The following is a 24,642-nucleotide window of genomic DNA, read 5'->3' as shown; positions in this document are numbered from 1 at the left end:
CTCCTTCCTTAAGAACCTTGATGTACAGGGTGTCTTTTCGCCACAATGACAGAAAACTAGCAACTCCCTTTCCCTTTTGTCTGATTCTGATTTCAGTCACTCCTCATTTTCTCAGTTTCTCACTGTGAGCTCTTATATTTTGTGTGTCTTGGAGCTATTCTCTGAGAGGTATAATTTTCCCAAACCCTGTAATTAAGGGATTCTTGGGATTGAGAAGCCAGTAGAGAATGGAAGGAAGCTAAGCAGTAAGTGTTGCTGGAATTCTTGATGTCACATGGGAAATGTCGACTTCTGGTAGGCTTGTATGCAAGTAAATGTATGAGAAGCAAGAGAAGGAAAGGCTGATATGGAGGCAGAGGTGTGTGTAAATCTGTATGGGGATGAGTGGGGTGGAGACTTCTGTTACCACCAACTTTTGTCATGTGTTTTCAGCTGAATGTGTCTGGATTGCCATTAGGAATGCCATTAGTGTGGATTTTCAAGGGAAATAAAAGATTCTACACTAAGTTCTGCCAATTCAGCAAGTGTCAGCTTTTGTCATTAGTCATGAGTATTTCAGCAGTGCCCTTGTTACCCCGTCACTGAAGGTGCTCTTTCAGATCCAGTATAAAACTGGGACTCTGAATCTTGTCTAATATCTTTATTCCTGAATAAAGCAATCCTGAGGATCCTGTCTTGTTACAACCTGTGTATTCTATTAACTGTTCAGTATTTGGTGTTTGTTTGAATTTGTGCATCTTTCCCACACTGTTGTGTACTTGTTTGTGTGTGCACTGTTGAGTAGCATTCTGGGCTGTCCACATGTTTAGATAAATATGTTGGAATTTGTTCCTCCAAAGGAGAAACTTTGTTGGTCTGTAATCTTCCAGGTTGAATAGTGCTGCAGAAATACTCCTACCTGTTTGTTAATCCTCTCTTGCTGCTTATTTCCTTCCCTCTTCAGATTACACACTTACAGTGGAGGCGGTGAAATTGAAGCCATTCTTTGTAGCAGGCCACACCTTTGAGATGACATGCAAAGTGTCCTCCAAAAACATCAAGACGCCACGCTATTCCGTCCTCATCACAGCCGAGAAGCCCCTCGCGGACCAATCGAATCCCAACGGAACCACTCGCATCATCTCCTTGAACCAGGATTCAGTGGTGCGGCTGGAAGATTGGACGGACCAGACCCGCGTGGATGGGGTGGTCCTGGAGAAGGTCCAGGAGAACGAGTTCCGCTACAGGATGTATCAGACCCAGATCTCTGATGCTGGGCTCTACCGCTGCGTGGTGACCGCCTGGTCTCCGGGTGGTGGTGGCATGTGGCGTGAAGCAGTGAATGGCTTATCCAACCCTATCCAGATAGACTTCCAGACATCAGGTTGGTACAGAACCTGGCAGCCGTGGGTCTGAGCCAGAGAGGGAGAGAAGTCTGTGACGCTTTCCTATTGATTTCCCCGTGTCTCAGGAATACCTACTCTTTGGAACAAATGGTGTGATGGCTGAGAGCTGTGCTTGTCTTCTTTGGTGGTACTTGTGTCCTTTGTGCTATTGATTGTTTACAGAAAGATGTTTAATGAATTGGCTGTAATCATAACCCCTGGGTTTTTCTCTACTAATGCAGCTTTTATGGTCCTGCAGGCTCAGAGCTCGTTCTCAGTATGGAGCTGCATTTGCCAGCTGTATCACTAGATTGTTAGTAGCGGCTGCTCTGGAAGAGCATTAATATAAACTGGATTTCTGTTCCAAAACAGACTCTATTAGCATAGCATTAAATTCCCTGAGCACACCTCACTGTTGATGTAATTGCAGAAAATGGTCAGGTCAGGGTAACATTTCAGCCAGCTCAGTAAGTGTATCCTGCCATTGCAAGACCTTAGAGGTCCCTTGTGGCTGAGCTACAAAGCTCCACAAATTGGGAGGAATTTCAGTACCCAGGAAGACATCCTGTTCCTCAATTGCTTGCTGAAACCATTACCTTCAGCTGTAACTAAGCCTGCCTGTCATGACTTTTCTATAGAAACGTGCCTGTCATGATACTATGTTGGAGGGAGGGAGAGATGGATGGCATTGATTTGGATCATCAGAGATGCATATTAACTCTGACTTCTGTCATGTTATATTGTTGGGAAGTGCAGTGGGAGCTGTTTTTGTAACACTGGTGCGCATATGAGTGCATGAAGGGCTCTTCTCATGATTCAATAAACCAAGCTGGTGGGGTTTTGAGCTGGTGAGGCTTTCATACTCATATTCTGCTGGTAGTAAGAGGCTGCAGCATATTTAGGAGATGTGTCTGTGTCTAGGCAAAAGCAGCCTGACTTCTGGTTGTATCCACAGCTAAGGTAATTATTCTAGATGACGTGGTTGCTAAGATTTGAACTTGCTTATATGGCACACTGGGAGAAGGACAAGGGCTGATCATAGGAGGACAGTCTGTCAATGAGGACATCACTTCAGAGGAAGCTTTGAGATGTAGATTTGGTCTAAGCTGGCCAGACAGAGGACATTGACTCAGCTTCTTTGAGTTTTAGGTAATTTCTCAAGATGGTTTAGTGGGCTGCAGTTTTAGCCTTATTACTCTTCATATCTGGGTCAGACACAGTGGGAGAGTAGTGTTTGCAAAGGGGGTGATAAAATAAACCATCAAGAATGAAATCTGCACAAAACCCCACCCTTCCCCTCCGAGCTCTTATTCGGAGGCTTTCCTGCACAAAAGTGGTGGTTTGTGCCTCTCCCAATATTGCTGGTCTTGTGTCACTTTGAACTCCCATCCAAAACATTTGTTGGGATGCTTTGACACCCAGGGTTCAGAGGGAAACCTGCGAGCAATGCAAGGGAGGGAAGTGTGCGTGTTGTAGTCTTGACTTCTTTTTGCTGTCAGCCTCTCCTCCCAGCCCCTTCACCCAGATAGGATTTCTGGAGCGTGGGGTGAAGAAAGGGAGGCAGTGTGTAGAAGTGCCCTGGGAATGTGTGAATTCCAGGAGCAGGGCTGGAGCAGGGGGAGGGATGGTCCTTAAGCCCTGTCAGCCTTCCATTCTTTACACAAGAATGAAGAAAGAAATGAGATCCCGGGCACAATTTGTTGGAGTGCTATTTCCCAAAATAATTTTGGCATGTAACAAAATCTGGTTTGAAATACTTGCAATTTTCTTTAATTGATGGATGAACTTCGTGTCCTTCAGTTGTTACTCAGATATCCCTGCTGGATATTCACCTCTGGGCACGATGAGAACACATCATGAGCACGGTTAGAATGGACTAACTGTGGAATTATTACTTGGGAAATCATCTGGAATTAAGTATACAAGACAGAAAATGTTTCGTGGGTGTGGTACTTTGATTTTGTTTGCTGAAGGCTCCTGTCTTTGATTCAGACTGAGTCAGGGAGCCAGAGGTAAATGGCAAAGCCATGGAGCAGCTATGAAAGCATAGCTCAGATATCACACCCTTCTCTTGCATCCTGTGGCACAAGCAGCTGTCAAACTTGTTCTTCAGAAAAAATAAGTTGGTGCCAGAATTTCCCTAATGGGCATGGTGCAAGGCAGATCTGCTGTGGGAGCTATTTATTTGTCTGGAAAATTTCCTCAAAATTGGAGGGAAGATACTAACAGGAAAGGTGCAGGAAAAAAGAGGGGCATGCAGTTTTCCAGGCAACTGGGAAAAAACCCCAAAACCTGGGGAGCACCAGTGTGCTAAATCCTGAGTTGTCAGGAGGGTGGAGTGTGGTATTTTATGAGTGTTTGTCCCTGATAGGAAAACTGTTAAGGAGTCAATTGCACTGATTTCTCAGAGTGTAGCAGAAAGACAACTTATCTATAACTGCTGGAAGGAATATAATACAGCAGTGTAATTTTGAAAAATAGGATGTATTCTGGTCTCCTCTGAACTTTGAAATCTTGGGCTTGGGCAGCATTTTCAGTTTCCATCATGTCTGTTGGAGTGGGGAAGGGATCAATAAGGAAGCAGCATTTTCAGCAAAAGGAAGCCCTTAAAGGGTTTTACATGAAGCTTTTAGTCCTAGGAGGAATTTCTTTCTCAGTTGTTTTTATTGATTCCCCTTTGATGGGGGATGGTGAGGCTTTCTGGGACTGGAAATCCTTCTCTCTCATTTGACTCTCTCCCAGATCTCTCCAAGCTGAGTGATGTTTCAAAGAGGAGTTTTTAAGCATGCATACACGTTGTGCAATGTGATCTCTCTGAGTGGCAGGGGCCTGTGAGCTTTTCATATATGAGCTGGGGACTGCACATGTGAAACTTCGGAGTTTCCTGCCACAATGGGCTTGAAATGTGGCAGTGCTCTGAAATGTTTTTCCATGAACATCTGTGGAAAATGTCTTGCTCAGATTCTTTCCATTCAAGGCAGAACTTACTGGCTGCAAGCTGAGATCTCTCTTCTTTCTCCGCTTGCTGTTGCTGTGAGATGTATTTATTCAATTTGGTAATGATCTGAAATGTTAATGTAAAGGCATTTGTTTGAAACATCCTGAACTATAAAAAATAGGAAACATCGGATTTTGTCTACTGGACCATATGAACTGGAAGTGAGGGTGGGGGAGTGTGGTGAGGAGGAGCCTACTAGGCCATTAGTTTTCAAATATTCAATGAATGGCAGATTGTTCTCTGCTGGATATATTTAAGGACCAGAGAGGATCTTGCGAATCTTCTGGTATGACCTCATGGATAACATGGATCACTCGACCAGTTTTGTAAAACGAATGCCTTTTGTATGTCCAGCTGCTGTAAGCAAAATAAGCTTATCTGGTGGGCAGGGAAACCTGTCCCATATGAAGAAATTAATATTCCTCAGTGATTTTTTGTTTGTCTTCCCAGTGTAGGACAGAGCGGTTCTGCCATGTCTTTTTTAAAATGTTGCCCAGCGATAGGAGGAGCAAGAGCAGCTGCCAGTGTCTGTCTTGAAATGTTCTCTTAATTTCATTGCACATTTTCTACTCCTATGCATCCTCTCTCCTCCCGAACTATTGGTTGATGCATGTGTACAGAGCCTTTCTTTCAGCCTAGAACACATCAGTCTTCTGTCCCTTGTGTTCTTCTCAAGCCAGTGTATGAAGGCAGCTTCATAAACTCTGTTTTGGCATATGTCCTTTAATCTTCAAACCCTTTCACCATGAACTGGGCAACCCAGGTTAGTGTTTAGAATGTCTTTGCCTGGTACACACTCTCAGGGATTTACACAAAAGTTACTTATTTTCCTTTCCCTTGAAGGAAGCAGGGAGAAGGAAGCTTTTAATCTCATGTTGAGAAGTGTGTTATGAGAGAGATCCATTTGGAGCTTGGCTGCGCTCTGAGCTGTCTCTGCTCTGTGCTATTCAGCAGAGGGTAGAAAGTTCTGGAGAGGCAAAAATAAAAGAGAATTTGTAAGGGAAATATCTCAATGAAATCTTCAACTCTGGATTACATCTGCATGTGAGCTCATTGCACAGCAATGTATTATCGTTCACTTTGGAAGAAGCGGAGATAAACCAAGAGCTGCTGAAATATGAGCTGAGTATTGATGTTGAACTTGCAATTAAAATGAAATGATGCCCTGCAATGACCCCGAGAGATACTCAATTTCAAGAAGGGTGAATAGAAAGATTCTTAAAGGAAAGAAAGCTTAATCACGGAAATGAATGAAAAGCAGCGCAGCAGAAACTCTTTGGCAAGAAAGGCTGGTATTTTCCAGCCACTGTTAATGGGCAGGAACATGCTTTGTCATTGTGTGCCTTTGTGCCTGTGTGCATTAATTTGTAGCTGGAAGTAGAAGCCACAGACTTAACTACTGAGGGCTTCTTCCAGTAACAGCCATTATGAGGCTGGGGGTAAAGCTTGTTAGGGAACAGCTTCATGAAGAAACTGGAAAGGGCAGGGGTCTGGAAAAGTGAAGGTGAAGAAACTTATTATCTGGAGAAAAGCAGGTCATGGAATTCTCAGTTGAAGAGTGAATGATTTGGTGCCAGGGCAGAGATGAGTAATATTTTGGATGATGCAGGACTCGTGGGTTGCATCAGTTGTTTTTTCCCCGTTGTGGTCTGTGGTGCTGTCTGATTGGAAGCAGGGAAGCCGCGTGCAGGAATTCCAGGCCCCCTGTCAGTAATGGACTGGGCATGGGCTTCTTGGGGGCAACAGCCTGCCCCAGGGTTCTGTTGTCATCAGATTATTTGACCTTTCGTTTCTCTACTTGGCTGGGAAATAAAGGTAGCTTCTTTCTGTAGGGAGACTACCTTATTTCTGCAGAGAAGTACAGGGTAAAATGATAATCAGAGAAGACAAAATGTCACCTAGGACCCTAGATAATTAGGACCTCTTCTGTTACAGAAATGGATTTTAACTGGCTCTTAGTTATTCTCTTTCATTTTCCCATTTTTCTTGTAGATTTAAAGTGTTTGGATTACAGACCAGGGAAGGAAAGCAGGGAGAAAATGGGGTGACATCAGGTGAAGAGGGCTCAGAATTTGTCTCCAATTTGTAAATCCTTAAGTTGAGTAAATTAACTCAATCAACTTGAACTCCTCTTTTCCACCCTGCAGCCCCTTCAGTGTGACTCTGATTAAGCACAAAATATTAAACAAATCTTTGTTCAGCTTGCACACACTTTTTCCTTTCATTTTTATGTGTAGAAGAATTAGCATAGCACTTTTCAGCTGAAAACTGCATCACTATAGGGTCTGGCTCCTGGAGTGACCTTCCTGGTGACATGGAATCAACAGTTTGAACACTGAGATCTATTATAAAAGGGAGTATTCAGAGAAAAGTACACTGAAGAAATCCTGATTCTGGAACCTGGTTTCTCTTGAAGCACTTCGAGATTTGTACTAGTAAATGTCTAACCTCAATTTTTTCATTTTCTGTTTAAAGTTGTGGAGTGTTTTTCAAGTTCAGGAGTCAAGAAATGCTCTGAAAACTCTTGCCATCCTCACTGCAGATGCTTTTTAATGTAAAATTGTTATTACTTTAATAAAGAAGAAAACTTATTTTAGGTGTTTTATCTAAGCTTACATAAGGCCTTATTTATAAGGAAGAACAGATATTTTGGCTTAATTTAAATCAAAGTTCTCAGCAGAATATGGCAATTTATGATGCTTAGCTCTTAACTGGGAATGCTGGTTTGTTTTGTAAATCTGTGCTATTTAACTTCCAAATTATATGAGGGAATTACTCTTATCTTCAAATCTGAAGTTATTAAAATCCAGATATTTTTCAGCTTTCAAGCTCATAAAAGCTTTTAAGCATTTAACTTTGCTTTGTTCTTGATGAGTTTTACAGGTCATGCTTGATCCGTCAGCCCTGCAATTGAAACTAAACTCTGGTTTGTTTATTCTCCCGAGTGACCAGTAGGTGCCAATTACAGTATTTCAAACTGTTAAATGCAGGTGGCAAAGATGGCCAAAGCCACATCATCTGTTATCTGCAGAGTTCTGTTTTTCTCGGTGTTAATGTAGCATGAACTCATACCTCACTGAAGGAGAGACTTCCTGTCACCTCCCCAACCCTTCCAGTGACAATGTAAGTGCTTGAGCCTAACAGTGCTGAGACCCTGAGCCAGTGTCATCAGTGTCTGCTGGGAGTTGCCTGTTTTACCATGTGCCTGTATCTGTAACCTTGGCAGTGAGATGTTTGGCCTCTTCTTTGTGTGGTGTTCTCTTTTTTTTGTTTGTTTGATTGTTTTGTCTTGGAGGGCAAAAACTTGAGAAAAGTACTTGGGTTTTGTGTTCTGAACCTTGCTTGCTGTGGTCCAGATCCAGGGCTTCTTGAACACTGGATGGGGGAATGGGGCACTCAGCTTCCTGCCTTTTCAGTTTTTTTTAAGGGAAGAGTAAATTTCTGAAGGTGCTTTATTCTGTCCTGTTCTGAGGGCAGCCTGAAGCCCAGGGCATGGGTCATTTGGGCAGAAAGCCTGAGATACACCCAAAGAAGACATATAACCCTAGGAAGTTGCAGCCACACAGTTTTCGAGGCTGAACTGAGAAACTTTCACTGTAATCAATCCTGCTTAGGTTAAGAAAATAATTAAATGTTGTTTTCCTTCTTCATCTGAAGAGGGAAGAGCACAACCCCCAGCACATCTCTCGACTCTTTATTGATATCCAATTCTAGCACAGGACAGTGATTTCTCCCTGGAGGTAGAAAAGGTTATTTGCAAGAGATGTTACCTGCTAGGGAAATACCTAAAGGGAAAGAACTGTTTGTGTCTTACAAGGGAAAGCACGATCCTGAAATGCCAATGCAGCTGATGCCTTGGAGCCTTCCTGCCTAGGAAGTTTTGGCTCTTCATGTAGGAGGCCCGGTGGAGAAGTTCTTGGTGACCCAAACTGAGGAGAGTGTTGGGAATGCTGCATTTCCATGATCCACTGCTTTTCCTGGCCGAGTGACCAGCCAAGCTCAGGTTTCACCCTTGTGACATCCAGTGGCCAGGAATGCTCTGACTCTGCTCCACATTAGTGGTTTGTTGGTTTGCCAGGGTTTGCAGTGTCTGTTCAATGTAGGAGGTACCTGGACTTTCAGCCTAGAAATAAGGCCTGAAAAATCCTGTGTGCCCTCTGTCTTTCCTTGTTTAACCTGCCAGGGCAGGTGTAAGGTAGCCCATCCTTAGCTTGACAGAGTTGAAATCATACAGTTCATCTCTCTTGCTCAGCCCCTCCCAGCATCCAGCCTGTTTGCATGTCCACTATTCCTGATGTGATATCAGGATAGATTTAGGATAGACTCTGGGCTGTGGACAGTATCAGGATCATTATAGTGCTGTTGTGCCTATCAGTGCAGCAGAGGGACTGTGCTGGGAATGCAGGGACGTTCCTAGCAGATTCTGACAGTCTCTTTGTTTCTTTTCTTGGGCAGTTCACACACAGCTTGAGACTTTTCTGCTTTTAGTTGGCTGGAGTGCCCTGGTCTGTGCTGCTTTTAATCCCCTAGGACCTGGAAGGTCTGTTTGCCCAACTCAGAACAAAAGGATGGAAAATGTCTTGATTTATCTGAGAACAAATCAAATAGGCTGCAAGGGGAATATAGTTTGGTGTGTGTGTGTGAATGTCAGGAAACAAATGGAATTCACACAAAACCAGTTTAGACAGATGCTGAGGAAGCATTCAGATTAATCTTTGTTCATCCCCTAGGAAAAGGATCCCATCATGCTGAGCTTAAGTTAGGGCTGCAGCTTGCTTGTAAAGTCACTACCTGAGCAGCTGATCTCAGTATTCTGGGTCTCTTGTTTCCTTAAATGTGTTCTAACATAAACGTCTAGGAGTCTTGGTTGGTAATCTATGTATAACCTCTACTGCATCTCTACTACCCTTTTGTCCTTGTTTGGGTGGTGGGGGGTAATTTGCAGTGTTAATTTTAAGAAAAATCTTCTAGTGTCAAAATGGGTGTCAAACTCTCAGATTTTATGTCTGCATACTGCCCTTGTGTACAAAAGTACAACTGCTTCTGGGACAGAGGAGAGGGCTGGTGGAAACTGGGGGAGTGGGGATTTTGGAAAACAGAAGTAATTATTGTGTTGTAATTGGAATTAATTTCTTAGCATGGTGTGTGTTTTCTGTGGACCAAAACAAGTCAGGCCCTTATAGTCTAGAAAAGTTTCACCAAAAGTTATAGCTCTAGCTTCATGATACATCCAAGTTGCTTTCCAGAACCTCAGTTTGGGAATGATGTGGTAAGTGTGTGCCATGTGGTGAGCTATCAGTGTAGAAACCTGTTGAGAGGGCAAGACACAAGTGGGTTGTTTTAGATTAATTCCTCATGTGTTCTTCATTAAAAGCATTGTTTGCCACTGGTCTTCAGTTCTTGTACTAAACGAGAGTGGAGGAGAGCAAATAAACAGCTTTTTCTTTCCTCCCAAGCCACTTTCTCTGCTTGTTGTTGCTGCTACTGTGCCAGAAGTAGGTGAGCCAGGTAATAATGGGAATCTAAGGAGTGTAAAAAAGGGTTAGTTCTTAATCTGAGTCCCAAGTTTTTTCTTGGATTCCTTGTCTCTTTCCCCCAAAGTCATCCTGGAGGTCACTGTTGGGATCAGCTTTCTTTCTACTCATCTCCTTCACCTTGATTAGTAAGAGAAATCACAGGGGTATTTTGGTACATTCTTCAGTTTCTGCCCTGTGAAATAGAGAGCATTAACAATGCTGGCATATCTGAGGAGTTGTGATTTTGTTACTTTGTGCTAGAGATGCAGCTGTTGTCAAAATTCAGTTTCATTTTTTAAACCTATGTATGTCAAAAGTGTTTTAAAACATCACACTGTTGTCATGGTATCTGAGTATTTCAAAACAGCCTAATGGTTTTCATTGATATCGTCACCACTTTGCAGCTGAAGGAGTTACTGTACCCTTGGGCTTTGAGACATCTGCAGAAAAAGCTATCTGTGGCAGAGCCTGAAGGAAAACCCTCAGAAAAGTATTATCAGATGCACTACTTGTATTGTCTGTCCCAGTGTAGAACCATTGGTATTGTTGGGATACTGTTTTGCTTTAACTTGAATTCCTGTTGACAGCCTCAACAAAAAGATCCATTCTGGCTTAGTCTGAAGATCTGAACTCCCATGCTCTTAAAGCAGTCACCAGTGGAAGACCAGCTCCTTTTGTACTGGAGAGTAGAAGGCAAGAAGGCAGATTTGGGCAGCAGCTTCTGTGTTGGGTGAAAGCTCTGATGGTTTGGGTACTTTGTCTTAGTACAGGATTAAATGGCTAAAAATTAAAAACAATTTTACAACAAACTTAAATGGCTGCTTATCCCTACTTCAGAGATCTGTCTTCACAAACTAGGAGAGAATACTTCAAAAATGTGCAAGATAGGTGTTGGACGGTGAAGTAAAGCCCATCATGAATAATTGTGGTTACTCTTTTCTAGGTCCTGTGTTCAATGTCTCGGTGCATTCTGACAGCCCAACGATTTACCAGGGTGAGGTGGCAGATTTGCTGTGTATCGTCACAATGGAAGGAATGCCACTTGAGCCAGGTATTTCAGCAAAGTTATTTCACCTGTAACTCATTTGCCTTCAGAAGTTAAAACCCTATGTCCTTTGAGTGAGCTGGAGAGTTGAGAACCAACAATTCTGTAGAACTAGATGAAAACAGGACAGTGTGCTTGCTTTTACACACCTCAATTTAAAGCAAGTTTTTTTTTTTTTCATTTTACCTCCTGAGGAGAGAGAGGGAAAATGTTCTTACCATCAAATCCCCCCTCTGCTGTCCTCATCAACTGACCCCACTGCAGGTAATCTCAACCTACAAACATCAGATGGGCCATGAAAACCATTCCTACTCCCTTTAAATGGAAAGGCTAAACCATTTAGAAGAAAATGGTCATCTGTAAAGAAATCTTAGACACCTGGCCAGTCAGCTTCTCACTTCAGAGTGAATTTAAGGCTTAAGATAAATCTAAAAATCATAATAATTGACTGCTGCAGCCTAAATGCCAAAATGAATGTTCACTGCCTTCAGAGTTGAGCATCCTTTTTTATGTGGAAGAAAGAAATACAGTACCTAGTTCCTGTGAGAAGGGTAGCAGACACAAAAGCAAATTATTATGGTGAGCTAAAAAGTTCAGAGAATTGCCCAAAATCTAGCTGCTTGCCAAGCATTGTCTGAGCTGCTTTTCATCAAAATGCTGTGAGAGTAACTCTCTTTCTTATACCCAAAATTTGGCTTTGGAGTGAGTTGAATCATTATGGATATAAGCATCTCTTTAAAATAAATCTACTAATATATATGTAAATATAAATACATGTGAATATATCTAAATATAAAGTTATCATGATTTATGCCAAACTTAAAAGCCTACACATAAACCACTACAAAAGAGGTGCTGTGCAGAAAATATTACTTATGATGTAGTGGCTGATGAGATGAGGTACCAGGCTTAGTAAAGGCCCATCACTTTGAAATTACAAGATGTCAGTTTTACATTACATCTGAGCGTGGCAGGGAAGCAATTTGCTAGATTACAGTCGTGTGCTGCCTGTGAAAAAATGATAGAAGTCTGTAGATTGTATTATTGAAATGCTTGGTAGGGAGGAAATGCTTGAGTAAACTTTATTGCTGTCAAAAGACTCATAGCCTGGGATATTGGGCACAGCAAGCAGCAACGTGTGCCTGTGCATCCACCTCAGCCTGTCCTGTGGCTTCTCCTCAGCAGGAAACCTCTTCCACATTGAGGTGTGCTCAAACTCTTACAGGTATTGTTGTGAGGCAGTACCCAGAGCATCTGCCTTCCTTTCCGAAGCAATAATTACTGACAGAGAGCAGCTGCTGCTTCTGCTGGTGCTCGACAGCCTAAATAAGCTTGGTGTTGCCTTGTGAAAGAGGCTTCAGCATCCCTGTCTCACTTAAAACTTGAAAATTGGAACACAGGTTCCACCTGAATATGAGGAGGAACTTCTTTACTGTGAGGGCTACTACACACTGGACCACGTTACCCAGAGATGTTGTGGAGGCTCCTTCTCTGAAGAGATTTGAAAGCCCTCTGGACAGAATCCTGTGTCATGTGCTCGAGGATAACCCTTGAGCAGGGAGGTTGGACCTCCAGTGGTCCCTTCCAGCTGTGGAAAGAGGCCACTTAGTAGCAGTGGGGCTCTCCTGTCAGTGCTTCGCTGCAGCTGGGTTTGGGATGGGTTTGTTTGTATTTGGTACCTTGAGACTGGGAGGAACATGGACAGTATAAGGATAATCAAAAAGGTTGAAGTAAAAAGTGTTGCCTTTGGAGGAGCTGCTCTTCACAGCACAGTTAAGTTTTAACTTGGCAACTTCACAAGGGTTTGTGGGTGTCTGTTGAATTGATAGATTATCCCTGGAGCTGGAGATGATGCTGTTTCCAGCAGTCATGGGCAATCAGAGCAGAGTCTTAAATGTCAGCACTGTAATCTGTTCCGTAACTGGGTAATGTCATCTTGGACATGGCAGACCTCTGTGGTGGTTTTTTATCTTGTTTCTTTCATGCTGGTAGTTAGTTTGGTTTTTCTTTTTCAGTCTGTAATGGGGCAGATGAGACACAGACAAGTAAACCTAAAGTGGAATAAAATGTGACGTTGTGGCAGGCTTTGAGAGGGCTTTTCAATCCATGCTCTGAGCCTCCAGTTGCAAGATGAGCAGGATTTGGGGCCTAACAAAGTCATGCTGTGTGATGAAACATAGTCCTTGTTGGTCCTCTGGATGAGACTGGCAGAAGAACTGCAGGGAACAGCTGGAATTAACGCAGGGTGTGCAGACTTCCCTCATCCATCTGCCTTCTTGGCCTTGGGAGCTGGAGGGGGCTAATGGAGCAGGCTAGAGGAAGGGCTTAAGGGCTTGTATGGTAGCAAACATGTAGTTCCTCACTGGTAACCTTATTCCTCTGTGTCCCATCTCTGATCTGTCTTTATGCTGTGTCAATATCACAGTTTAATTCACAACCAGAATGGAGGACTTGCTTTTTAAATTAGTGCCAAATGTTAGACAGACTGTGAAAATAACGGGGGCTGTCTCATCCCCTTGTGGACATGAGGCACGCTGTTAGGGAAAGCCTACACCTGATATTTAAGAAACGAGGCAAGAGTTATCAGCATCTTCTGGAAGAAAAGAGATGGCTGCAGTACAGACATGGTTATTCCATTTGGGAATGTGAATGAGAAAGGAGAAAAGAGCAAATGCACTTGACTCCCTTCTGAGGGGCTTGGTGGCTTTCAAGGCCATCTGTACTTCTTGTGTCAAACCTGCTGCAGGGCTGTAGTATGGGATCCCCTGTGAGCAGAGGAGGAGCAGGATGTTTCCTAAGATGTCCTGTTAGATGCATATATTTGGTATGCCAGCCAGCTCTGCTCTTGTGCACATAGACACTCAACTTTGCAGGCATGCATGTGGATTAGTATGTATGCCTCCTGTAGTACACTGGTGTCAGGTGCCACCTCTTCTCCCTCTTTATATGCACAATTAGAAAAATAAAGTGCTTCCAAGGAGATGAAGAAAAGCTAAATTACCAGTTATCTTTGTCAGTGCCATTTGCTAGTTAGGTTGATCCTTTTTTTTTTTTTTTTTTTATTCTAGAGGCATCACTTATGGTTTGAACCTTTTTCTGGTAGAGGCAGCACACAATGCTTTCAGTGTGTGTTTGTGTGTATCCACCCTGTGGGAAATTTTCAAAAGGGTAGAAAAGATTTTGGCATGACTGCTACATGCTTTAATTTCCTCTGCTTCTTTGAGACCCTGCTGAAATCGAGTGTGTGTTACTAAGCCCAGTACATGGCAGCAACTGCTCCATCTAAAGAAGTGCTCCTTTGGTTTGGCAGCTGTGGTTGGTGTTTTGAATTGATACGAGGGGAATATGTGTGTGTGTCAGTGGGGAATAGTAGTTCTTCTGTGTCCTGAAGATATAAAAGCTGCTTCTGATACTTCTGTTGAATACACATTTTCACAAATGATCTCTCTAGACTTCCCAGATCACCCATTCTTGGGCTGTGTGCTTAGGGATTTAAAAGTATTACTACTGTGTCTGAAAGGAGATGTGGGGTTTTTTTATCTGCTCCAGCCAGACCCAATGGGCACTCTGGAGAATTTAACAAAACCAGCTTGTTTACCCCTTATATGGCTTGAAGTGGTTTGCTCAGCTCTCTAGGAAGCCCTATTCAACCTCATTTAAATGTAGTAAACAAAAAGGGTCTCAAAATTGTGATTCAACACTGTAACAGGATGCTGAGAGAGCTCCATTCTAAGCAGTGGAAGTGTATGGTTCCTAAGAAGCTGGTCTAGAAATAGGATTCCCTCTTTTGAGGAGTGATTGGTCAGGGAAGTAGCTAAGACCCAGACAGCTTAGCCCTGTGTGTCAAATCGAAATGTGCATAAAGATGTGCTTTACATGTTGATGATCCTCACTGGCTGAGGAGGGGAGGAAGCACAGCACCACTGTTAAGTCTGCTCACAGGGCTCTGAAGTGGCCAGCTCCCAGTGCCCTCTGTTCCTTTAGGGTTGCATGTCCTGGTGGCACTGAGATCCTTGATGCCCTTGTGGGCACTGGGATGTTACGCTTCAAGGTGGGGCACCTTGGCCAGGTGTCCCACACTACTGACTGTGGCACAGGAAGAACCAGAGAAAGAAACCTTTGTTTGAGTGTGAGTGTGGTTCTTGAAGTGGAATTTTTGTAGATTTGGGTCAAAAATTGAGAGTGACTTATCAACATCAGTGCAAGGTATGTGGAATGGGGCAGATGCCTAGTGTGTGACCTGTTTTATGTCAGTGAATCTACATATTTATTAGCACTTGGGAGCTGCTAGGCATGTTCATCTCTGATATTTAGAGAGCCTCTGATTTATGTCCTGGCTTTGCTAAATTTGCCTGTGTTTTTATTGCATGAAACCCAGAGATATATAGAAATGAATCAGATGACTTTGCTGTATTAAGCTATTTCAAGGAGGATAGTGACAGAGTGCTTGGAGCCAAATCCTCCCTCTGACTGTCTGTAGTGAGTCACTAATTGCAAACTGTATACTGGCTAATAAAATATGTTGGCATAATAATGTTTTCCCATGTTGTAATTACAGAAGATAGATTCAAATATTTCAAAATGACAGCAAGTGCCTGTACTCATGTGAAGGAAGGGAACCTCAAATTATCTGAGATGTAAAAGAAGTTCTTCAAAGCTGTGTGAAGATCTGAAGACTAGATGATGATGATGATGATTATTATTATTAAATATCTAAATTTATTGCTTAATCCCTTTCCAGCAAGGTCAGTGGTGTGTTAAGTATAATTTGACTTAGCCTGAAAGGTGTCCACATGCTCCTACATCACCTAGAAACACAAGAGCAAATGTCAGCCTTGGATCTTTGGAAGGAATTGGTCATTCCCAATGTGACTGCCTGTGGACCAGTGCTATTACCGTATTTGGCATAAACAGACAGCAGGGATGAAGAGTGGTTCTGTAAACAGAGCTCTCTCCAGCAGAGGCCCTGTTTCCCATAGACACTTGGATGAGTGCACAAAGCAGAGGTCAAAGTTTGGTCTCTTTGACTGAACATGTGTTTATGGTAATTTTTATTAGCTTTCAAGGGAAGTGGTCCGAGTGCTTTGCCAAGTAACTCAGAGTAGCATTTGCAGGATGAGAGGCAAGAGGGATTTGTCTGAGGGCTGCTGGTCCATGTGACCTGTGCTGAATCCCATGTAGAGCTGGGACACTTGCTCCTCCTGTAGGGCTGCAAAGCAGGCCAGGTGCTGTCCCGAGGTTCTGTGCATTGCCCAGAACACCAGGCTGTGGCAGGCAGGGCAGGAAACTGGCTGGTTTGGTCAGACACTGTCTCTGGTAGGAACATGTGCTTTCTCATATTTTTGTTTTGTTTCTGTAGATGTGTGTAAAACCAGTGCACCATAGGAAGGAGTTAATTATACCCCAAATACTGGTTTGTCTGGGTTTTTTTTTTCCTGCAGTAAGGAGGAATGTCCCACATGGCCAGCTGATAATATACTTCAAGTAAAAGAGCTGAGGCTGTCCCTTTACTTCCCTTTACTTTACGATATGGAGGTTCCCTTCTTTTCCAAAGTGCTAGCTTGCCTGATGGACCTAAAAATCATCTTCACTTAGATCTGTAAACAATTTCAGTATGACATCAGGCTTAGGACTTGAGTTATTCCATTAGCCTGGAGGTCAAATGTGAAAGTTTAAGAGAAAAGCAAACTCAGTTAGCCAAAAGAGCAGTTTCAAATTTCAGATTGCTAGTATTCTCTCAATACTAGAAAATGGAGGTTTGATACGTTGCCAAGAACCACTGGGTTCTTGGTTAGGTGTGCACACACTGTACCAGTACTCCAAACTCAGGGCAGAAATAGTAACTTCTGTTTCTACCTTGGGCCCATTGTTTGCTGATGTTCCAGGAAGTAAGACCTGTGAGGAAACAGGTGAGCAGGCTGCCCTGTCTGTGCTGTGGGTCATGCCAGGCTTCAGACTCTGACAGGTGTTGCTGGGCTCTTGATAGCAAAGAATAGTGGTGATTTTGAAAGTAGATACTCAGCTACATCTGCCTAATAGGCTTAAGACTGAGATCTGCTAATGAGATCAATAGGACCTTGCATGAGCACACAGCGAGCTAGATGTGCTGGCAGACTCTGACTACCTGTCAGCTGTGTTAAAAGTGTAAGTTCTTGCAAATAAATCCATATTATAGATTGTGTCTTTGGGTGGTGAACCTTGTACAAGGCATCATGTCTGATATGTCACAGTAACCCACAACTCTGGGAAAAATGTATAAAAACAGCACAGTCAGGCTTTGCTCCTGAATGTTTTGTATTGTTGCAGGTAATTTTTTGTGCACTGTGCAGAATCTGTGTTCATTTAGGCAAACTCTAAATGTAAGAAAGGGACCTTCAGGATAGAGCCTTCTGATCTTGTGGTTGTGTAGGCCCTCATGAAGACAGTGACTGCAAATCATTCTCTGCTAGCAAATATCTAGCACTCCCACTCCCTTTCACTGTAGGTGCAGCATAACTGTAGAACTTCTTATGATACTAAGCTTGCTTGGTAAAAACTAAGATCAGAGTTAAATACAAATTTCAGAATCACAGGCAGAAAGGCAAGAAATCAATTCTGTGTCATCCCTGTGATAAGTCACCCTTTCTGTACAACTCCATTCTTCCTGTCAATGCATTTCATTGCAGTTCACTGCTTGAATCTTCCTAGAAAGGACATGTTCAGGGGACTCTTTCTTTCTGTTTTCTTTTTTTTTCCTCTGCTGCCAGACCAGTGCTGGCTGTGCTGCTGACAGTTTAACCTTTCTGCTGAGAAATTGCACTATGAATGCTTTTCAGGACTCACCAAGACATCTGAATTCTTCTTTGTCCACAAACGCAGATGATATGTCCTTTGATGTCTCCTGGTTTGCTGTGCGCTCCTTTGCCCTGGACAGAGAGCCCATCCTCCTGGCCTCGCTGGACCGGAGGGGGATTGTGACACAGAGCAGGAGGAATGGGAGCAGTGATCTCAGCCTGGAGAGGATCAGCCCTCTGGAATTCCGGCTCCGCGTGCACGGCTGCGAGGACCATGACTTTGGGAACCACTACTGCGTAGTGACCCCGTGGGTGCGATCTGCCACGGGCGTGTGGCAGCGGGAGCCTGACATCAAAGCCAAACCCATCTTTCTGTCGGTGAAAATGGATGGTGAGAGACTGAGACATGTGTTACTCAATTTAGGTTTTAACACCTTATTATGCCCTTTTGTGGCAAACATTCCCCATAACTACTTTTAAAGGTGCCTCTGGTAATCTCATTAGATTTTGTAATATTTTTTTTTATGGTTAGCAATTTCTGATTCAAGATTCTTCAGAGTAGAAGAATCTGTTCTGCCTAAACAATTACTAGATATAAGATTGGTGCATTTTCCTTCCTGATCTCCTCTTGGTGATGTTTTCCATAGCTGAGGCATCTTCCAGTCAAGGGCACAGTATTCTCTCCAAGTGTTAACACTTCTGCTGCCTGCTGGAGGAAGCCTTGGTTTGTAGATGGGGTGTGTGAATTAGTCACATTGTGGTTAGTGTCAAAGCTGAGAAAAATCAGAGCTCTGACTACTTCCTCCCTGTCTAATGACAAGACATGTTGCCTCTGCACTTGATGCCTTGTCAGCTTTCCACCCAGAGTTGCAAGTGTTGCTAGACTTCATGAGCAGGAAGTTGCAGGCTAGATACCGCAATCAGAATTCAACTAAGGAGTAACAGGAGAGGTTTTGAGCTAGTTGCTTTCTTGACAGTTCCAGGAGAGGTCATTTTTGGAAGTTCCATGAACTTGAAATGAACAAGAAGTTTTTGTTCTCCCCACTGCGCTGATAACTATTAAAACTGTACTTTCCAAATCCTTTTCAGTTCTTACTGCCTTTTAACTGAGCAGTAGGTACTTCAGAAACAATTTTTTTGTTTAGGCACCAGCTTTGAAGGTTGATTAGATAGGGTAAATATATAGTAATTCTAATAATTCAAAGCACAAAGGAGTCCACTCCTTTCTTTTTGGAAATGTATTACAAAGAATACAGCCACACTCTCCCTCTGATAGGGAAACAATCCAATATTTCATTTGGAGAAATGTGTGAGAGGATAACTCTTGAAATAAACTCCACTTTGCTGTCTCACTTCAAAGCTCTTCTGGTGCTTCCAGCCTCTGCAAGGCTTTGAAATTATAGAGGAAGAATTAGGGTGAAGAGGAAAGGGAGAGACTAAAAGACCAATTTTTCAAACATGGGAAGATGAAAATCAAGGAGGGAAATTAGTGTAATTTCTTTCTGAAATAATTAATCTGCCCTGACTGAATAATGTGGATTTTTCTCCTTTCTCAGGCAAGAAGAAATAAAGGAGATGTCTGAATTTCTCAGTGATATCTAATGACTCTGCCTTCCTTTTTCAGTTCTGAATGCTTTCAAGTACCCCTTGTTGATTGGCATCGGTCTGGCCACTGCCATTGGACTCCTATCCTGCCTTATTGGCTACTGTAGCTCCCGTTGGTGCTGCAAGAAGGAAGTGCAGGAAACGAGACGAGAGCGTCGCCGGCTAATGTCGATGGAGATGGACTGAGCGCGGAGCTGGACACACTTGCATTTCGGGAGAGACTCACAGGGCTCTTGGACTGTGCTGAGACACTTGCTCACAGGCCCAGACAAACAGTGCGTTTGCTCTCTGATTTCAGCCTGGACCTCAAGCTTCTCCTTGTTACACGTCATGTCCTGAGAACAATCAGGCCATATTTAGCAACTTGGGAGTTCTCCTTTTCCAGCAGCACTTTCTGCATAGGGATCATGTCCTTCTAATGTGCGAACTGTTGAGCCTTCTTTCAGCAGGGCCCTGTGACAAAAATCATTAATGTTTTGTTTGTTCATTGTTTTTTTCTCCCCCCCTTGTGGTTTTGGAAAGATGTCCCTGGATGAAAGCAAGGGTGGGCAGGATGATGAATGGGAAAGAGGCTGGTAAAAAGAAAGTGTTAGACTTTCAATGTATTAACCAATCTACCTTTCCCCTCTATCCCCATCACACCATCCTGTTCCCTTTCTCTTTCCACTTTAGTATCTCCGAAACTTCTCTGTGTTGAGTTGAAGGCTGGGGAAGGTTCCTGTGCTGGAGCCATCATGAGACTGTTCCAGCAAAGGATTGTTTTATGGTTGTCAGCATGCCTTCTCTTCCCTGGTTCTCCAAGAGATTGCAGTTAATCCTGACACATAACTTACCTGGTGGAGGTCTTTGAAGCACTTTTTAAAAACCTTTTATTTTCAGTGCTCAAATCTCTTAGCTGTGGTGAGTAGGGACTAACTTGGCAACCCCCAAGAGTCAGTCCTCAGACAAGTATTTAATGGATGTCTGCCTATAGACACCTTCTCCCCCACCCTTCCACCTTCTCTTCTCCCCACTACAGCTGCTCACATTGTGCCTGAGACCCTGTTCTGCTTGTGGCAGGGGGGCACTTGGTATCTAGGGACAAGGTTCAGCCTTCTGCTGGCCTCAGCAGGGAGGTTGGAGACCTTGCTCCCCGGATGATGGGGTGATTTATGAAAATAGTAAGAGATGGATCTTCATCTGCAGTTGGCCAGCTGATCATGTTTAGAGACTTGTAAATTATGCATTACCAAATACACAGACCAGACTTCAGTGCTGCTTCTGCCAGTCTCTCACTGGTAACCCTCGAACCTGTGAGCAGAATCTGAGATCTGCAGTAGCTGCAGTGCAGCTCAGGGTAGGAATAAGAGCAAGCCCAAGAGGGCAGCAAGAATCCTTCAGGTTCCAAGGGCCCTGGTCTTGAGCATGGGGCTGCAGCGGGGCTTTCCCCATGGGCTTGAGACCTATTCCTCGGTGCTATAGTGTGGAACTCCTGCTTTGGTCTTCCAAATTCACTGACCTGGCTCCTGAGAGAGAGCAGCATCTTTGCCAGGCACTTCTGTCTTCCCAGCACAGCTGGTGTTCTAAGCAATAAAGGTCAGAATAAAGATACTGTGTACAAACCAACGAGGAAGTAGGACTTCACCACAGTCTGATGTTGCAGCTGTGGTTTGGCTTGCATCAAGAAGGATGAGAAATGCAGAGATGAGGCCAGGGCTCAATCCTTACCATGTTTTTAAAAGATGGTAAAGAAGAGCATTCATGGAAGGTAGTGGCTGTGGTGTGCTGTTGCTTCATTAGACATTCGTTATATCCTAGACAATCTACTTCTCTAATAGCTCATCCCACTGCATATTCCAGGGGAGCTGCAGGTCTGGTATCTGGCCTATGAAGGTTTTTTGTGGTAAGTTTTCTTAGTGTGGATTGATTTTTTTCTGTCTTGCATTGTGACCTTTGTTCTGAGGCTGATGTGAAGGGGTTTTCCAGAAGGCTGCTCTGTGTCCTGCATGTGAACATGCATGCAGTCACATCTGTATGCAGAGAGGTGTCCAGAGATTTTTGAAAGATGAGTATGAAACATCTTCAAAATGGGCTTAATTTGCAGAGTTGGGGCTTGCAAGTTGTTATTTAAGACATTTCATGTAGTATTCCAGAACTGGGACCCCCAGACCTATGAACCTCTGAAAGACTTTGGCCTGAAGGTACATAGCAAGTTTTCTTTCTGGCCTGATGTTTCTTTTTTTCTGGAGGAGCTCTGAAAAGGCCTCTGTTGCAGGCAGACTTAGCTGCCTTTCCTAAAGAAAATGGCAGAAACAGTCTCCAGCTTCCACTGTGAAAGCCCAGAAATCTGTAGCAAGGGAAGGGAGTTTAGGAAAGAATTCACTCGGATATTACTTTGACAGCAAGAAGTTTTCTTCCTCTCCTGTCTCTACTGTAGTGAAATCTTGCTTTTTCCTGGGATGTTATGAAACACTATTCTGATGTTTGGGATGCTGGCTGATCTAGCACCTTCTTGCCTGCATTAACATCTGCTTTCTTCTCAGAAGGCTTGTGGCATTGGGGCATCTTGGGAGGGGTGGAAGTGGTGGTGAAGTTCTAAGCACAGCAACAGTCACTTTTCGTCCTGGCAGACTGACTCCTTGCTTATCTATGCCCTTGGTTAAGTTTTAGGGAGAGAGGATCATGACTGTAATGCAATAATTAGGGAATAGATGAGCAGGGAACCGCCAGCTCTTCCCAAACACACAGTATAGCACACTTCCTCCCTGCTGGAAAAAAACTCAGGGTTATTTTGGTCAGGGCTCCCTTCTTCTCTAGTGAAAGGTTCCCATGTCCTTATCTAATGCTGACCTTCCTCCACGGCCCATAACAAACCATCTGTGTCACTCCAAGTGAAGGAAGTTTGCCACTAGCTTGTACTGCTGACAGCCCCTTGGAAGGCAATGCTGCATCCCATCCCACCCTGTATTTGCTGTAGTTGGAAGGCTAGAAGCTGATGGGCTAGACCTAGCCCCCAGGTTTCCTTCTACTTGTGCCAATTTTGTATTATCCCCTTTTTTAAAAATAGTGTGAATCTTCTCTCTAAGGGAAGAAAAATTCTAGGTAACTTTTCATGTTTTTTATTATTATTATTATTCTGTGTGTGACCAGGGTTTGTGTGAGTGGAGGTGTGTGTGCATCTGGTTGTGTATTAAACCTGCAGAGTATCAAAAGAGTAAGCTGCCTGTGGTGCAGTACAAGCATCCATATCCTCCCTGCTGCAACCTGTGGTATTGTGAAAGTATCCTAAGGGCTCACATTGATCTTCCTCTGTTTGCATTGCCACGTCTCCTGGTTAAGCTGGTAAATTCCTCCAGGCACTTGGAATTTCGATCCAGGGCAACCTTGAACATCATACAGCAGAAGGGCAAGGTATTTTTTTCTTTTGTTTTAATTTCAAAGTTATAAAATAAAGTTTTGGGCACAATTCTGGAATGCAGGTACCGAATAGTTCTAACAGTGCTGTGTCAAATGTTTCTTTTTATGTTTAAAATAAAGAGCGAGCCTTTTTGATTATGTCTGTGCTGTGGGTCTGGATGTTTGAGCTATGGACAGTTCTCTCCTTGTTCCCTGCATGTATGCAGACACTATTGTTGCAGGTATAAAATGTAAACCTCACAGTCCTGTTTCAAGCACTGTTTACCCTGTAAAATAAGCATGGACCCTATTTTTACAGGAAGTTTTAAATATTTGCCTATGTTTCTGGCATGAATTGGGAAGCATAGTTATTTTCTGAGTCTATTGTGTTTTCTACCCCACTGTATGTCACCCTTTTTGTTGGGAGAGTTTTATTTTGATTAGTTAAGGACAGGAGTCACAGTTGGGAGTGTATATTTAATATCTGCTGTAAAACCTGGTGTTAGATGTTGAGTCTTTCTTGACCTCTTCATGAGGCTTCTCATTTCCAAGGTACCAGGAGGAAAATCAATAGTGTTGGAAGAAAACTTCCTGCTTCCTTTGCCAATGGCTGAATTTAGGATGTTTTTTTACCCCCAGCAACCATGCAAAGACACCGAAATCATACAGCAAGGAGGTGACTTGCTGTCATGCTTTAATCCAGACTGGCAGCCAAGCCGCACACAGCCACTCACTCACTCCCCTACCAGTGGGATGGAGGAGAGAATTGGAAGGGTAAAAGTGAGAAAAATACATGTGTTGAGATAAAGACAGCTTAATAGGGAAAGAAAAAGCCATAGATGGAAAGAAAGGAATTCATTCCCTGCTTCCCATGGGCAGGCAGGTGTTCAGCCAGCCCCAGGAGAGCAGGGCTCTGTCACGCATAGCAGTGACTCGGGAGGACAAACAACTTCATTCTGAATGTTCTCCCTTGCTCCTCCTCCACCAGTTTTATATGCCCAGCATGGCACTGTGTACTCTGGGGTATCCCTGGGGTCAATGGATGTGGCTGTGTCCCCTCCCATCTCCTTGTGCCCCCCCAGCCCACTCACTGCTGGGGTTGGGTGAGAGGCAGAAAAGGCTCTGTGCAAGCTCTGCCCAGCAGTAAGGAAAACATCCCTGCATTATCAGCACTGCTTCCAGGACAGATCCAAAACACTGCCCCATGCTAGCTACTCTGAAGAAAATGAACCTTATTCCAGCCGAAAAACCTGCACGCTTGCTTTCCAGCAGGAAGTTGTTTGAGGCAGCAGTGGTTTTGAGAGACCAAGGCAGGCTTTGGCAAGGTGAGTTTGTGTTTAGAGTGGTGTATGCTTTGTCTGAGCAGGCTGTAGTGCAGGCCAGGTGACATCAAAGTGTTTACCTTTGGCTTCTTTCTAGATGGAAAGGTGTGCTCTGCAGAGTCTGCTTGCAGGAATCTGGGAGGTGGCACCAAGCTCTAAATCCTTAAGGAGCAACAGGAGCCATCAGCCGAGATCCAGGAATGTCATAAATGGTCCCTCAGCAGCACCTCTGCCAGCTGAAGGTGCCCAGCACACACAGGTACAGCAGGAAGGAGTTGTGTGCTTGTGGGACAGCAGTCCTTGGCCTCGAGCAGCTTACAGCTCACAGGTAAGTCTGGATTAGCTTTTATGAGCTTCACTTGCCTCCCCTATCCCCTGGGATGACCTGGGTCCTTAATACCATTCTTGTAAACGTGCTCGTATTTTGTCCTAAGAAAGAAAGCTGAAAAATATAAGTCTGGAAATGCAAGGGGTACTGGCAGGTAAGTGCCTGGGTGAATGATGGGAGGTGTCACGTCTCTAACACTGCCTTGTACCTGCTGTGGGCACAGCTCAGCCAGCTGCTGATAGAGGTATGGCCTGCTGCCATAGGGGCAGTCTGAAAAGCACTTGTGTGTCAGAGCCTGAGAGTTTAGTTGCTTTCA

The 24,642-nt window shown here is 43.7% G+C and overlaps 1 protein-coding gene across 2 annotated transcripts in view; it reads left to right on the top strand.

Moving 5' to 3' along the window:
- Positions 1 to 22,837, top strand: part of PTGFRN (prostaglandin F2 receptor inhibitor) — a 65,155-nt gene extending 42,318 nt beyond the window's left edge. For both annotated transcript variants that reach the window (XM_021547923.2, XM_021547924.2), the window contains exons 6-9: positions 944 to 1,363; positions 10,822 to 10,929; positions 17,782 to 18,087; positions 19,321 to 22,837. In XM_021547923.2, the coding sequence (XP_021403598.2) occupies positions 944 to 1,363; positions 10,822 to 10,929; positions 17,782 to 18,087; positions 19,321 to 19,487 (1,001 nt within the window). In that variant the 3' untranslated portion in view covers positions 19,488 to 22,837. The remainder of the gene's footprint in view (positions 1 to 943; positions 1,364 to 10,821; positions 10,930 to 17,781; positions 18,088 to 19,320) is intronic.
- Positions 22,838 to 24,642: the final 1,805 nt, after the last annotated feature.

The sequence above is a fragment of the Lonchura striata genome, chromosome 2 (genome assembly GCF_046129695.1).
Source record: "Lonchura striata isolate bLonStr1 chromosome 2, bLonStr1.mat, whole genome shotgun sequence".
Classification (NCBI taxonomy): Eukaryota; Metazoa; Chordata; class Aves; order Passeriformes; family Estrildidae; genus Lonchura; species Lonchura striata.
The sequence above is the reverse complement of the archived record's forward strand: the minus strand, read 5'-3'. Positions and strand labels throughout refer to the sequence as shown.